The sequence below is a fragment of the Cervus elaphus genome, chromosome 12 (assembly GCF_910594005.1).
Source record: "Cervus elaphus chromosome 12, mCerEla1.1, whole genome shotgun sequence".
Taxonomy (NCBI): Eukaryota; Metazoa; Chordata; class Mammalia; order Artiodactyla; family Cervidae; genus Cervus; species Cervus elaphus.
This window is the reverse complement of record NC_057826.1, coordinates 2,999,575-3,016,778: the sequence shown is the minus strand read 5'-3', so window position 1 is coordinate 3,016,778 and position 17,204 is coordinate 2,999,575. Positions and strand designations below refer to the sequence as shown.

The following is a 17,204-nucleotide window of genomic DNA, read 5'->3' as shown; positions in this document are numbered from 1 at the left end:
GTAATAGCAGTTTTCAAGTAACTGAATCGATTAGAATGTCTGCTATATTATGGAACTTTTCATTCTAAGACAAGGAGGTAAGTAATTTATACCTAAAAGTGTTCAAAATATTTAAATATACTTACAGTATGAGCTCCTTGTATTGTTCGTATAAGATTGATTCCCTTCCAAACATATATATCCCCATTGAGTGCGCCAGAATACGTTAATTCATCCCTCGCACAGGCCAGGCACAAGATGGTCTGAAGGTCACCAGTCTTCCCAAAGACCCCTCGTTTTGGAGTCAGAGCATTTCCACATAAACTCCAGAACTAAAAAGTACATAGTATAATCAAATTACTAAAGAAGGCTCATAATACAAATATTTCCAGTACTTTGATGCTATATTAGAGCAGGAGACGAGAAATTACCCATGAAATTCCCTTATGATTCAATAGCATTCAATGTTCACATCCGTATCCTAGTGCTGTCATTAGCTACATTATAGCAGATAAACTGCTGGTTTCAGTCCTTACTGTAAGAATAAAGGGGGCTGAATTGGAGTAGGTTTCAAGATATGCTATTTCCCTTAGTTTTCTGGGAGAAAAAAACTACATAAACTTAGATTAAAAAGTTGGGAATAGGTTAGCAATGAAAGTGCAGCTAATATTCATTTCTTCAGTCACCTTCGTATTTCAAATGCTAAAGAGCCACATCTATCCAGTGGTTACTCTATAGGAGAGCACCGAGTTGGATTCTAGAACAATGGTTCTTAACTCCTGCTGAGCATCAGAATCATTTGAGTACCTGGGCTTCCCTCTCCAAAGGGTCTCTCTCAGTACATCTCAGAGGGGGTTCGGGTATACTATGCTTTAATTTCCCCCAGGTGATTTTAATATGCAGCCAAAGTTGATAATCACTGACTTAGAAGAAAATAACAGACTGAAACTGGGACTTACTGAAAGAAGAGAACAGGCTATACTTATGCACAGAAACCATGAAGCTTTTAAATTTAAATATCATTAAGTTTCATTGATTAGAGCATTCATTAGCTATTTGAATGGCTAAGTCATAATTTTTTGTCCTTTGAGGCCACTGATTTTAAACATACATATATGAGTGTATATACATATATATATACACATGTATATATATATATACACACATAAAATATATATATGTGTGTGTGTGTATAAACTGCAGTGTGATGTGTCTCTGCTTAGTAGCAGAGAATAAATAACCATGACTATTGTAAGTAAGACTCTTCTAGTACCTTGATATGTTTTACACCACAGCTGACAAGTTTATTTGGCTGGTACAAATCCCAAGAAATATCAAATATCTGTTAAAAAAAAAATCAGATTCATGGTTAAGACACTTATTTTGAGAATCATTTAAGAATCCTGTCCAAAAGCCAAAATAGCCCAAAAGTCCACATATCAGAAAACAATATTCCTCTAAATAAAAATCAGAATTTTACATTTTTATCAGAAATAAAAAAAATCCTATCAGAAACAAAGTATCAAAATGATAAGGAACAAAAACTATTTCTTAGTTTCTATGAACCATATGAAACAACTACTGGAGCAAAAATTAACACCTCTATTTTTAATTTAAAAAAATTTTTGGTCTATAAATAACAAGAATGATTCAACAGAACTAGGGCATGAGGCAGATACCTGCATAAATTCTACAGAGGAAAGATAATGAACAGAACATAAACTTAACACTTTTGCAGCTAGAAATAAAAACAAGAGAACATTTTTGCAGCTTTCTATCACACAGAACTACTTACATAAAGGAGCCAAATATTTATTTCACAGTAAAAATTCTGTTTCCAGTTTTCTACACTGTTTAAATTTTCATTACTGTATAAATTTTGGAAATTCCTCAGATTCAATTTCTAAGACTCCATAAGTTTCAAACAAATCTTTGCTACAAAATCAAACAAGAAAAAACCCAGATGAAATAAAATATGCATTAGAAATATGAACTTTAACAATAAATAAAAGAAAATTTAATATTTGAAAAAAAATGTTATAGCAGAAAAAACAATTCTGCTCTGTTGTGGTCCTTTAATGGACTGGAACCTGGTGGTACGGAGTCTACGATAAGAAAGTAAAAGAGAGAAAGAGGCTGATATTCCCTGGTTTATGCAGAGGACCAATAAAGCCCTTGACACAGGACTTGCATCGCTCACAACGCACCAGGTGCCCCCTCAAGGGGGTGAAGGCACGAAGTGCCTTCTCGAGAGGGTCTTAGAAGCCCGGGCAGGAAAGTGAGCACCACGGGTCTCTAAGCTCCAGAGAATCAGCCAGAAAAAGAGAGAGAGAGAGAAACAAAAAAGACACGGGGACCTAAGCTCTGATGGAGCAAAGGTGCTTTAATGATTTTTCTATGAGTATATATAGGCTGTGGTACAAGAAACTTCTTTTGGGAATGATAGAGATCAGAAAACCAAACGTACAGCAACCGTTACCAAGGGAACAAGGGGTAGTGTTAGTCACAAGGTCAGGAGACAATCCATATCTCAAGAAAGGGGAGCGAGACTAAGCAGTTTTGTCCTAAAGAGAATGTTTACTAAAGCAGACCCAAGCCCGCCTCACACAATGCCCTCAGGCCCTGGGAGCAGCGTGCTGCTCCGCCTGAAGAGGGACACAGGACTCACGAGAGAGCACGCAGGCTCCTCCCGTCAGACACCCCCTGACTCTGCTCAACGGTAGTGTGCACCATGCTTTCTTTGACAACTGCCTCACAGTCACCTAACATGCTTACTACCTCTAAAAATTTACAAAGTGACAGTTTTTAGTGACAATGAAGAAAGAACACATCTTAAAAATAAACATTTAGCAACTCACCATAATACAGATTAAATGAAAAACATACTGCTGAACCTTTAAAAATACTTTTAATCAGTCTATTTATTAAGTCCAAAGTACTAATGTGTGAAATGCTTTGATCTAAGTAAGTTAGAATACATAACTGTATAATAAAATGCACCTAACACTTTAACAGAGGATGAGATGGCTGGATGGCATCACCGACTCAATGGGCATGAGTTTGAGTAAACTCCAGGAGTTGGGTGATGGACAGGGAGGCCTGGCGTGCTGTGATTCATGGGGTCACAAAGAGTCGGATGTGACTGAGCAACTGAACTGAACACTTAAATAATTATTTAAATTGTTTGTGTATAACAGGCCCCTCTGAGAATATGCCAAAACCAAGTTTATCTTCCAAAATACAAATGCATACAAAAATTTTTATATAACTTTTACCAATTCATAGATTATCCCCAAATAGAATCAATGACTATAGCTCTTATGCTAGTTCAGGTTAGGATTTTACTACACATGAAAAAATCAGACATTTTTAAGAGTTTATGACAAAATTTTTTATGTATTTTTATAAAAGTAGTATAATATTTAATTAAAAAGCTGACTACAATATATTCATTATATTAACCTCATACAACTTAGAATAAGGAATATATTTTTAACAAGTTTCCAAAGTGAAAAATGTTAGGTCTCTAACATAATTTCAAATTTACACACACAATATTATTTACCCTAACTATAATACTTTTATAACAAATCAATGATAAACCAAACTAAATAATAAATAGAGCCTAGGCATGACCCATTCAATTTTTTAATTTAGGTCTGAACAACTTAAAATTCATCATTTTTGCTGAAGCAAACACTGGATTAAAGGTTTTGTGCTAAAACTACATATCAATTTATGTTTTTGAGTACTACAACACATATATGCATTCTAAAATTTTATAAGTACTTTCAATTACACTTTAAATTTTTAATTACATACAAACAACTGACAAAAACAATAACAAAACACAGAAACATAAAATCCCCTGACTGTTCTCTGGCTTCTTCCCACCCAACACCCATTAGAAACTCCAAGGTACAATACTTACTCTATCTGTGTGACCTGGAGCCATAGACAACATTTTCCCTCTTTTCCAGTCCCAAACGCAAACTGCATTCTTTGAATCAAGTCCAACGGAAACCAAGCGCTGAGTTATGGTCACGAAGTCCAGAGGGCAAGGGATGAGGGCAAGGGATATAAAAAAGCAAACAAATACAAAATGAACCAAATTATAAATGGCAAACAAATACTACTCACGGGTATTACAAACATCAAAACTTACACACATATTTTATAGACCTCACAGAAAGGCTGGATGTGTTTCATTTTATTAATATTTTCACATATGTGTAGCTTTTCCCATTAAAAAACAGAAGACAGACTTCTATTTCTAACAGTGGTGGTGGTTTAGATGCTAAATCATGTCCGACTCTTGCAACCCCGTGGACTGTAGCCTGCCAGTAGGACTGACAAAACACCCTATTATACATCTCCTGCTAAAAACTAAAAATACTAGATAAAGTGTAAAAACATCTTTTTAAAATGCACTTTTGAGCTGTCAAGGAATTAAGAGAGAACAAAACCAAAGTGATTTTCTATGGGAATCCTAGAAGTAGGAGAGCTCCTATACCCACTCAATTCTAAAGTTATCCGCTAACTCTGGGAAGCCTCAGTTTTGTTCTGCAGACTGAAGACAAATAGAAGATAAACACTGAGGGCCTGCCCAAGGTAGTGAATTGAATTGGAGACCTTTGGCTAAAGCAGTGAGCTCCTCAGAGTAAACGAGAACACAAAACCACCCCTTTTCAAAGAACGGGGCAGCAATCCACAATGGAGGAGAAAACCTCCTTGCAAGTATGTAGCCACAGTGACCTTCACGTGGTTGTAGGGTCTAAATCCACATTAATCATGAATCCTTCAAATGAAAACTTTCATTTAGAGTGGTCCTAAAGACTGCAGAGTTTTTAAGCGTTTTCAACAATGGGGCACAGGCAAATACAAATTCTATGTGGAGGACTGATCCTATAATCTATCCCTCAAAGTGAAGTGAGTGAAATCGCTCAGTCGTGTCCGACTCTTTGAGACCCCACAGACTGTAACCCACCAGTTCCTCTGTCCATGGGATTTTCCAGGCAAGAGTACTGGAGTGGGTTGCCATTACCTTCTCCAGGGGATTCTTCTCCATCCAGCGATCGAACCCAGGTCTCCCACGTTGCAGGCAGACGCTTTACAGTCTGAGCCACCAGGAATAGATCTCTATCCCTCAAAGAATTCATCTGAATCAGTTCTAATGAGGTGGATGAAACTGGAGCCCATTATACAGAGTGAAGTAAGCCAGAAAGAAAAACACCAATACAGTATACTAACGCATATATATGGAATTTAGAAAGATGGTAACGATAACCCTATATGCAAGACAGAAAAAGAGACACAGATGTATAGAACAGACTTTTGGACTCTATGGGAGAAGGCGAGGGTGGGATGATCTGAGAGAACAGCATCAAAACATGTATGTTATCAAGTGTGAAACAGATCGCCAGCCCAGGTTGGATGCATAAGACAAGTGCTTGGGGCAGGTGCACTGGGATGACCTAGAGGGATGGGATGAGGAGGGAGGTGGGAGGGGGGCTCAGGATGGGGAACACATGTAAATCCATGGCTGACTCATGTCAATGTATGGCAAAAACCACTACAATACTGTAAAGTAATTAGCCTCCAACTAATAAAAATAATTGGGGAAAAAAAAAGAATCCCTACAATTAGTAATTCAATAAAAATAAAACAAACAACCTCATACCCGACAACCAGAGGAAATAAGGGACCATAAGTGAGAATCAGCAAGCTACTAAAAACAGCAAAATCAACCTTGAAAAGCATCAGACACTGGAGTTTTTAATTGTTTATTTTTCATTTCTAGAAATTCTGTTTGCTTCCTTACATTTGCTGGGATGCTTTTTGTAATCTCCCATTCTTTCCCCATATGAAGATATTTTGAAGCCTTAAATTTTATTTCTCTACTCATGTGCACAGAGTAGGTATTTGGGAACTAGAGAGTATCTCTACTCATGTGAGCTGAGAAATTAAATTTAAGGCTTCAAAATATCTTCATATGGGAAAAGAATGGACGATTACAAAAAGCATCCCAGCAAGTTTAAGGAAGCAAACAGAATTTCTAGAAATGAAAAATAAATAAAATTAAAAACTCAGTGGAAGTTACATAGGAGATTAGAGGGAGATGAAGAGACAAAGAGTTGAAAAGGGGATGATGAGATGGGAAGTATGATAGAGGTTAAGAAACATGAGAGATGACCTTTCAGTCATGAAAGAGTATGAGGGTCCGAACTTGCCCCCTGCCATAAACGACTAGAAAACCATACAAAATATATAAAACAAGTGTTTTTGGAAATGTTTAATAGGAAGTGAAGCAGGATAAACCCTGAATGAGGGGAAGCAAACAAGGTATATTCTGCAGTGGCCCTAGCCTTCATCTAAGAGGCAGTTTACAGACTACAGCACAGAAAGGTGGAATCCAAATAGAGCCCAGAAGATTTGCTGATTTGAGAATATAGAGTCTGGAGTTCAGAGAGGTCAAGATTGCTACAGTCTGCGGGCAGAGAAAGAACTCTAGAAAATCTGTTTACAGGTACCCAGAGAATCCCAATCTTTGTGTGCATAGGGTGAAATTCACAAGGCCATGCAAAGAACAAATTCTGCAAAAAGAACAGTTACTGGGAGCTAAAGCCAAACAATTACCAGAGATCACAAAGGGTCAGGATTTTTCAGACTTCCAACAGCAAGAATGGAGATATATCTTCGAATTCAGTGTGTATTCAGCAGAGATTTCAGGAGCATCACATCAGAGTAGTGAAGTTTAACTAGTAGACCTAGAGAAAAGCTGCTCTAGCCTTAACCAAAAAAAGCTTGAAAGCAAGCTTTTCAAAAGAACCAGACTGATTCACAAGGAACTTAACCACCTACAAGAACAATGTTCAAAATGCTTTAAAGGGATACAACAAAATCCAGCATTGAGAATGCAATACACACAATGTCCAGCATCCAATTAAAAAATTACTGGACATGTTAAAAAAGAGGAAAATGTGACCCAAAACCAGGAGAAAAATCAGTTATTAGAAACAGACCCAGGTATCACACATATGATTAAAATTAGGAGGCCCTGGTTGTTAAGATGGAAATGTTCAAAATGCTTAAGAAGTATTTTAAAACAAGCATATAAAGAATAAAAAGCGAAATGGAAGACATAAAAAAATGTTGAACTTGTAAATATAAATGTTAAATTATCAGAAATGAAAATTCACTCCAACGGATTAACAGTATCTTATACAATGAAGATAAGATAAATGAACTTGAAGGCATAGCAACAGAAACTATCAAAAATAAAGCACAGAAAGAAAAAGATTAACAGAGCCTCATCATCTTTAGAAAATTTCAAGTGGTATAACATACAGGTAATTATGACAACAAAAAAAGAAAAAAAGATGAAAGAAAACGAAAACAAAACTGAAGAAATAACGGCCAAAACATCCTGCATTTGATTAAAAAAACATAAATCCACAAATCTGAGATACTCAAGCTTCAAGCAGATTAATCTCATGCACAGAAAAACACATTAACACACATGGTCACCAAACTGTTGAACCAGTGGCCAAAAGAGAGAGACAATTTTGGTGTATAGAAACAAAGATTTAAAAATTACCCTAGGCTTCTCATCTGACATTATACACATCAAATCACAATTAATAGCCTCTCTAAAGTGCTGAAGGGGAAAAAACGTCAACACATAATTATATACCTACCAAAAATATTCAAAACTTGGGTCAAAATAAAGTCTTTTTCAAATAAACAAAAGATGAGAAAATTCATCATCAACAAATCTGCACTATAAGTAAGATATGATAATGGAAGTTTCTTCAGGCAGAAAGAAAATGATACCAAAGAGAGCCATAATTTACATATATGAATAAAGAGTACCCAAATGGTAAATAAATAAGACTTTTCTTATTTTTAATTTTCTTTGAAAACTGTTTAAAGCAAACATAACAACAGTTATTATAGAGTTTACAGAGCATGTAAAATGAATGAAAATGAAAGATGTAAAATAAATGACAACAAAGCACAATAAACAGAAGGAAAAAAGAAAGAGCAGAATATATAAAGTGCACAGGAAACCGCATGAAGATAAAAAAATTTTGAATTACAAAATAAGCCTAAACAAATTTAAAAACATTAAAAAACACAATAAGTTCTTTGACATAATTCAAAGACAAAATTCAATCAGAATAACAGAAAATTACGCAGAAAATTCTCCAAATATCTGGCAACTATCAATACAATTCTAAGTTAACTGAAGAGTTAAAGAAAAAAATCACAAGGACAATCTCACAACACATACTTTGAAAAACACTGGTTTAAAAGCAGGGGTAGGAAAATTACAACCCTTGGACTTGTACCTGTTTTAATAAATAAAGTTTTACTGGAACAGCCACACGTATTCCTTTATAAGCTGTCTATGACTGCTTTCATTCTAACGCAGAGCTAGAGTAGCTGTGACAGAGACCGTATGCTCACAAGCTTAAAATATTTACTGACTTGTTATCGACAGCTTTGCCAGTCTCTGGTTTAGAGTACAGATTCTGCCCAGGTTTAAACGCCAGTTCCATCTCTGTCGCTGACTGCATTCCCAATAGCAAGTAATCTGAGCAATTATTTAGCTTCTCTGCACCTTAGGTTCCTCTTAAGTGAGGATAATAGAGTAATTATTAGGGTTAATATGAGAATTAACACACATAGATGAGTTAGAAGAGTGCTTGGCACATGCTTAATGTTATATAAATGTTTGCTATCATCATCATTATTATTTTTACCATAACCATAATTAACTGTAAAAGCCCAGGCCTTTGACCCATCTGAATGAGAAATGCCATTGAGTACCTAGCTAGAAAGTTTCTGCAAAGCAGAATAATTATTTAAGTCCCCAAATGGAGAGAATGAGTGACTTACATAAAAAGATACAAAATACAGTTTGTATCTGGCTCTCCATCAAGTGAACTAGAAGAGACAACTTGCTCCTCTTAAGAGTCCTTAATATCTGGGAACTAGAAAGTACCTGCATATGTTGAGCTAAAACAAAAATATCTACCTCTTGCTATGGCACACCGTGTAAAGATTAAAATTCTACAAAACAAGTATAAAGTGAGGAACAGTCAGAAAGGCACTGACCATTCTATCAGTGCTTCTCTCTGGCTAAGCTAATCACACACACAGTGAACCACAACTGACCAAAACTTTAAAACTTCGTGCTTCCCAAGTGGCTCAGTGGTAAAGAATCCACCTGCCAACTCAGGAGATGCCAGAAATTTGGGTTCGATCTCTGGGTTGGGACGATGCCCTGAAGAAGGAAGGAAGTGGCAACCCACCCCAGTATTCTTGCCTGGAAAACCCCATGGACAGAGGAGCCTGGTGGGCTACAGTCCATGTGATTGCAAAGAGTCAGATACTGGTGACTGAGCATGCATGTACCTCAACAGGGCTCCAGAGCATCTAGCTCTGTACAGGCAGTAACAAAGGAGACCTGGGAGCACTTCCTCTGCAGCCCTGATAAACATATCACGGCCAAAACCAACCTCCCTAACCACAGAGTAAGCAACAGCAGAGAGGAAAATGTAGAGACAACCAAGCAAATACTGCCCTCTTAGATTTCTATAATTCTGTGCCTTATCATCCTTTCTTACAGGTGTGCATAAAGTTTTCCAGTGAAAGTAATGCTTGAACCATATCTTAGAAGACAGAGTAAGAGACAGCTGGGCAGAAAAGTAAACAAAATGTATTTCAGACCAAAGTATACCAAGATGAGACAGATAATGGTGCTTTCAGGAAACAGCTGGTACTTTGATGTGGCTGAGGGGAAGAGTTGCCTGCTGGGAAGTGGCAGGAGACAAGATTAGAGAGGCAGCCAGAGCCAGGAGAAAGAATATGTTTTGTTTTTTAATGAGCTAGAGTAAAGGGAATTCAGTTTTAAACATGTAATAAATGGTATATCTATATGACATTCAAGGAAGCTATATGGAGTTGGAGAAGGAAATGGCAACCCACTCCAGTACTCTTGCCTGGAAAATCCCATAGACAGAGGTGCCTGGCAGGCCACAGTCCATAGAGTCACAAGAATTGGACATGACTTAGTGACTAAATCATCGCATCATACAAAATTGAGGAGAGAAGCTGGGGCCACTGTTAACTGATACAGGAGTTGAAGTCGTAGGTGTAGTAATCCGAAAGAGAATAACTAAAATGAGGGGTGAAGGGAAAGAAAGCTGTATTAATAGGAACACTGATATGTAAGAAGGAGACAGAAGGAGCAGCTCCTTTCAAGCTAACTAAGAACAAGGGTGAACACTGAAATTTTAGGGATCAGTGAACTAAATGGACTGGTAGGGGTAAATTTAATTCAGATGACCATTATATCTACCTGAAGAAGGAAACGGCAACCCACTCCAGTATTCTTGCCTGGAGAATCCCATGGACAGGGGAGCCAGGCAGGGGATCATCCATGGGGTCACAAAGAGTCAGACACGACTGAAGCGATTTAGCATTATATCTACTACTGCAGACAAGAATCCCTTAGAGGAAATGGAGAAGCCCTCATAGTCAACAAAAGAGTCCAAAATGCAGTACTTGGGTGCAATCTCAAAAATGACAAGGCAAACCATTCAATATCACAGTAATCCAAGTCTATGCCCCAACCACTAATGCCAAAGCAGCTGAAGTTGAATGGTTCTGTGAAGACCTACAAGACCTTCCAGAACTAACACCAAAAAAGATGTCCTTTTTGTCATAGGGGATTGGAATGCAAAAGTAGGAAGTCAAGAGATACCTGGAGTAACAGGCAAGGTTGGCCTTGGAGTACAACATGAAGCAGGGCAAAGGCTAACAGAGTTTTGCCAAGAGAACGCACTGGTCACAGCAAACACCCTCTTCCAACAACATAAGAGATGACTCTACACATGGACATCACCAGATGGTCAACACCAAAATCACACTGAGTATATCTTTGCAGTCGAAGATGGAGAAGCTCTATACTGTCAAGAAAACAAGACCAGGAGCTGACTGTTGCTCAGATCATAAATTCCTTATTGCAAAATTCAGACTAAATTGAAGAAAGTAGGGAAAACCACTAGGCCATTCATAAATCAAATCCCTTATGATTATACAGTGGAAGTGAAAAATACATTCAAAGAATCAGATCTGATAGAGTACATGAAGAACTATGGACGGAGGTTCATAGCACTGTATAGGAGGTGGTGATCAAAACCATCCCCAATAAAAAGCAATGCAAAAAAGGCAAAATGGTTGTCTGAGGAGGTCTTACATACAGCTGAGAAAAGAAGGGAAGTGAAAGGCAAAGGAGAAAAGGAAAGATATACTCACCTGAATGTAGAGTTCCAAAGAACAGAAAGGACAGATAAGAAAGCCTTCCTCAGTGATTAATGCAAAGAAATAGAGGAAAACAACAGAATGGGAAAGACTAGAGATCTCTTCAAGAAAATTAGAGAAGGGAACACTTCATGCAAGGAAGTGCACAATAAAGGACAGAAATAGTATGGACCGAACAGAAGCAGAAGATATTAAGAAGAGGTGGCAAGAATACACAGAAGAACTATACAAAAAAGATCTTCATGACTCAGATAATCATGATGGTGTGATCACTCACCTAGAGCCAGACATCCTGGAATGTGAAGTCAAGTGGGCCTTAGGAGGCATCACTACAAACAAAGCTAGTGAAAGTGATGAATTCCAGATGAGCTATTTCAAATCCTCAAAGATGTTGCTGTGAAAGTGCTGCACTCAACATGCCAGCAAATTTGGAAAACTCAGCAGTGGCCACAGGACAGGAAAAGGTCAGTTTTCATTCCAATCTCAAAGGCAGTGCTAAAGAATATTCAAACTACCACACAATTGCAATCATTTCACATGCTAGCAAAGTAATGCTCGAAATTCTCCAAGCTAAGCTTCAACAGTATGTGAACTGAGAACTTCCAGAGGTTCAAGCTGGATTTAGAAAAGGCAGAGCAATCAGAGATCACATTGCCAACATCTGTTGGGCCATAGAAAAAGCAAGAGAATTCCAGAAAAACATCTACTTCTGCTTTACTGACTACACTAAAGGCTTTGACTGTGTGGATCACAACAAGCTGGAAAACTTTTAAAGAGATGGGAATACCAGACCACCATACCCACCTCCTGAGAAATCTGTATGCAGATCAAGAAGCAACAGTTAGAAGCGGACAGGGAACAATGGACTGGTCCTAAATTGGGAAAGGAGTACGTCAAGGCTGTATATTGTCACCCTGCTTATTTAATTTCTATGCAGAGTACATCATGCGAAATGCCGGACTGGATGAGAAACAAGCTGGAATCAAGATTGCTGGGAGAAATATCAATAACCTCAGATATGCAGATGACACCACCCTTATGGCAGAAAGCGAAGAGGAACTAAAGAGCCTCTTGATGAAAGTGAAAGAGGAGAGTTTAAAAGTTGGCTTAAAACTCAACATTCAAAAAGCTAAGATCATGGCATCTGGTCCCATCATTTCATGGGAAATAGATGGAGAAACAATGAAAACAGTGACAGACTTTATTTTCTTGGGCTCCAAAATCACTGCAGATGGTGACTGCAGCCATGAAAGTCAAAGATGCTTGCTCCTTGGAAGAAAAGCCACGACAAACCTAGACAGCGTGTTAAAAAGCAGAGACATTACTTTGCCAACAAAGGTATGTCTAGTCAAAGCTATGGTTTTTCCATTAGTCATGTACGGATGTGAGAGCTGGACCATAAAGAAGGCTGAGCGCTGAAGAATTGATGCTTTGAACTGTGGTGTTGGAGAAGACTCTTGAGAGTCCCTTGGACTGCAAGATCAAACCAGTCCATCCTAAAGGAGATCAGTCCTGAATAGTCATTGGAAAGACTGATGTTTGAAGCTGAAGCTCCAATACTTTGGCCACCTGATGTGAAGAGCTGACTCATTGGAAAAGACCCTGATGCTGGGAAAGATTGAAAGCAGGAGGAGAAGGGGACGACAGAGGATGAGATGGTTGGATGGCATCACCGACTCAATAGATGTGAGTCTGAGCAAGCTCCGGTAGATGGTGAAGGACAGGGAGGCCTGGCGTGCTGCAGTCCATGGGGTCTCAGAGAGTCGGACACGACTGAGTGACTGAACAACAACAAAGAAGTAACAGGGAGGGAAAACACAGATAAAGAAGCCTCTATCCAGCTTCCCAAATTCCTTCCTGATCCTATTTCCAAAGAAAGTCTTGGTTGTGTCTTTAGTTAAACTAGAAGTAAAGCTTTGAAGTTCCTGGCTTCACTTACACTTGGGTGTTTTTCAACAGTAAACACTACAGTACTGCACATCTATGGTTGGTTGAATCCGCAGAGGTAGAGGAACCGTGAATACAGAGGGTCAACTATAAGTTATATGCATGTTAATCCCTGCATTGTTCAATGGTCAGCTGTATTTATTAAAAAGTTCGAGCACACTAAATACTCAAATGAGAAAAACATCTCGATAGGCATAACTAGATGAGTTCCAAGAGTTTCTGCAAGTGTGAAACACATTCAAATAGTAGACAATTAAACTTAAAAGAGTCTAGTATTGGGTGGGGGGGGGGGGGGGTCCTTGTGATTTCAATATTTATTGAGTGAGGACTAGTTGTTACAGATATCACAAAGTAAAAATCACAAATTGTGCAAAATATCTAGGACTTAACAGAGTAAACACTGGTCAAATCATATAGAAAGCCATAAGAAATCAGGATCTGGCAAGTAACAGAAGAGATGAAAGCTAAAAATAATACAATAGGCACTTGAGATATGTCTAGATGTTAAGAGATTACTAAAAGTCCCCAGGAATAAAATCAGTGAATTCCTTTAATATTTTTGCAAAAATGACTCTCTTCATAGTCATGTGTCAAAAATCAAAGGTAAAAGGCAAAGTAAAGCATTTTATTTTATATCAGCATAAAACTGACAAAATCAGGTTAAAAATTAACATTTTATTCTTAGTTCATACTATAAATTAGCAGAGTTTTAACTATAACTTAGATTTTGTTAAACATGTGAATGTGCTTTTATAAATTATGGTTGTATTTTCAAGATAAAAGGATTAATGCCTTTCTCATACAATCCTCTCTCTCATTTACTATGAAATTTTAGTCCCTGTTTGATGTGAATTTATATAGCCTTTTCAGGCCCTGCTTATTCCCAATAAGACAGACTTCCAGTATTAGCATGGATAGTCAAGCCTTTTAGAAAAAAACAGCTAGGAAAAGAAAATTCAGCATACTACCAACAAGAAGACTCATTCACTGGATAAATCTTAATTGATCACTTACAGTTTCAAATCTAGTAAAAAATGCAAAAATTAGATAATATTTCCTAATTGGTATTTCACAAACAGTTAAAGATATTAGTGAATAATATGTTCTCAAATTTAACTAAAGCATCTTCTCATTAGCATAATTTCAGAAATACTCTTAATTTTCAACTGATCGCAGTTCCTTACAAGTTTCAGCTGTACTTAGGATGAATGAATTCCTCCTGAAATATAAATAACCACCTCCTTAGTTCCATGTTTGGGAGGCATAGGGCATTGGGGTTAAAAACATGAGCTTTGGAGTATGACTGACCTGGGTTTCCGCTCTGGCTCCATTTACTAGCTGTGTAACCTGGGGCAAGTTATTTAACCTCTCTAAGTCTCAGTTTCTTTATCTGTAAAATAGAGATAATAATAATATCTATTTCATAGGGTTGTTGTGAGGATTAAATGAGATAATGTAAGCTTAGCACAATGCCTGGCACTTAGTATGTGCTCAATAACTTTTAGCTATTATGATTTTATAAGCTTACATTTTTAAGTAACATGTTCTTATGAAGATCTGTGATAATAAAATGCATGTATCCAAGATGTTTCTTATAAATTACTTAAAACAAGCAAAATTAAATAAAGCTTTCAGCTAGTAAAAGCTCCTGGCATCATTTCTCATTTCATATAAGAGAAATTCCTCAGCAATGCAATACATTTAGAAAGGGTAATTTTTAAATTAAGAAAAAAAAATCTATATTTAAAGTATACAAGAATAGTTAAACTATCTTAAATATCATAATACTTCTGGAAAATAATTTAAAAAACAACTTTTGTTGGTTTGTTTCATAAAACAATCTCTTGCAAAGTAAGGAGAGAATATTATTCTCTTCCTTTCAAGAAGGAAAATGAAATTCTGATATGAGGACATTAAGGGAACTGAAAATAATAGCAAAATAGGACATGAATTAAGGTTCTGGAATTGCCAGTCATGGCTACCCAGTGATTCTAAACCTAGAAGCACATTTTTCTGCAAATGAGAAGTTCAAGTTACATCTTTATAGATTTTATAGATCTCTTGCCAGACTCTTATCAGAAAGTTATATTAATCTATGCTACTCAAAGAAACTATTCCTCAGAGTTATATATTAAAATATCTACTGGCTATCAAGTGACTAGAGCAAAATGTAATGTGTTTCTGTAAAATATAGATCTAAAAAATTAATTTTAAGAATTAAAAAGCAGACAGCTACAATTCTTCTAAAAGTTATAATGATTTTTAAAGTTTAATTTCACTGTAAAACTTGTAAAGATTATAAATTAACTAAATCTGCAAGAACTAACTTCTTACCACTTCTTAAATAAGTGTTAGGTATAACACGTTCCACGAAAGTACCACAAAACAGCTGTTGGCTTAAGTGTTTTAAAAATCACTGACTAGTGCTCGCTTCGGCAGCACATATACTAAAATTCGAACGATACAGAGAAGATTAGCATGGCCCCTGCGCAAGGATGACATGCAAATTCGTGAAGCGTTCCATATTTTTTTAAAAAAAGAAAAAAAAATAATAAAAATAAAAATCACTGACTAGAAGTAAACAGTAATTTGGGAACTGATTAGTAAGTAGAATGATGATTACATCTTTTGCTATGAATGTTGACTTTATATAAAATAGCTCATATAAGAACTACCTCATTGTTTTCAATTAAAAATATAATTTTAATAGAAATATTTAAATAACAAAAAATTAAAATGGTTACAGCTCTACTTAGAGAAACTTTAATTTTTCTAAGATATTTTATAATACCTGGAAAAGAGTTATATGTAAAATTTTCTAGAACAACCAGGTAATGTTCCACTGACTCAGAATCACTTAGGCCTTTATAGTAATAATTAATTCAGCTGAAAAGTTCCTCATACAATGAAATAAAAACTCATTATTCTTGTTTTTCTTATATATATATCTCTACCACCCACCCACCCCATCTACCCACATCCACCTTGAACAAATGCTTTTTGTCAATTGCTTTCCAATTTAATATCTACAGGTTTACAATAATTTATTATAATACACATTTTAAAAACATAGCTTAGAAAAAGAGAAAAAATTTTAACATACCTGTCCATCTAAGTCGAATGCTAAGCAAGCTACACCATGAGTGTGGACGTCCTTCAGAACTGATACGGTCTGCACAGTGTACGAATCCCAGACACAGATGTAAGGCTCCTTCCCAACTTGTCCTGTTGCTACCAGTACTCGTTCGGGATGCAGTGCAAGGCTGCAAAATCAATCAATAAATAAACAGATTTAAAACTGCTTATGGAGCTGTTATATCAATGTGAAAATTAAGACTTTCATTATTTATCTACTTAAAATAATTTGGATTTAAAATAACTTCCATAAAAACCCATGCTAAGAGTTATTACTTCAATGGTACATGTGATAATCAGTTATGACAGGCTTTATAATCCTGCTATATGACGCAGTGTGTGTAAACTTCTCCAAAAAAAAAAAAAAGAATTCTCACAAGTACTCAACTGAACCACAGAAATGAATTAGTAGCAACCTTACCACTCGCCATTTTCTCATTTGGTATTAACCTTCTTTTAAGCTCTCTCTCCCACTTACTCTTTTACTATATAAAAGTTAGACCAATTCTTAGTGTTCAAGCAACTCCTATGATAACACTAAATTACAAATCCCATTTAAAAAACAGAAAAGTCACTCATAATTCACACAAAGTAGTCTATAAGTCTTTAAAGATAAGACAAGGGCCAAATCGTTGACAGTACTTTACATACATCAGCAGAAGGCAGAGAATGAATATAAATTTCTACTTCATAAATTTTTCTACAAGTATAGTTAGATGATTAGCTTCCCCTTTGGGAGAAACAAAATCACTCCCGGTATAAGGTGGAAGATGAACTGAAAGAGGGAAAAGTTAGGAGGGCAAAAACAGAAT

At 36.5% G+C, this 17,204-nt stretch overlaps 1 protein-coding gene and 1 non-coding gene across 6 annotated transcripts in view; one reads left to right on the top strand and one right to left on the bottom strand.

Annotated features, from left to right (window-relative positions):
• Positions 1–17,204, bottom strand: part of EML5 (EMAP like 5) — a 151,215-nt gene that overhangs the window by 111,758 nt on the left and 22,253 nt on the right. For all 5 annotated transcript variants that reach the window (XM_043918982.1, XM_043918983.1, XM_043918984.1 and 2 more), the window contains exons 2-5: positions 16,361–16,520; positions 3,911–4,009; positions 1,253–1,321; positions 126–311 (exon numbers count right to left, since the gene is read on the bottom strand). In XM_043918982.1, coding sequence (XP_043774917.1) covers positions 126–311; positions 1,253–1,321; positions 3,911–4,009; positions 16,361–16,520 — 514 coding nt within the window. The remainder of the gene's footprint in view (positions 1–125; positions 312–1,252; positions 1,322–3,910; positions 4,010–16,360; positions 16,521–17,204) is intronic.
• On the top strand, positions 15,681–15,787 carry LOC122705946. Its single transcript, XR_006344216.1, has one exon. It is a non-coding gene; the product is annotated as a U6 spliceosomal RNA (small nuclear RNA).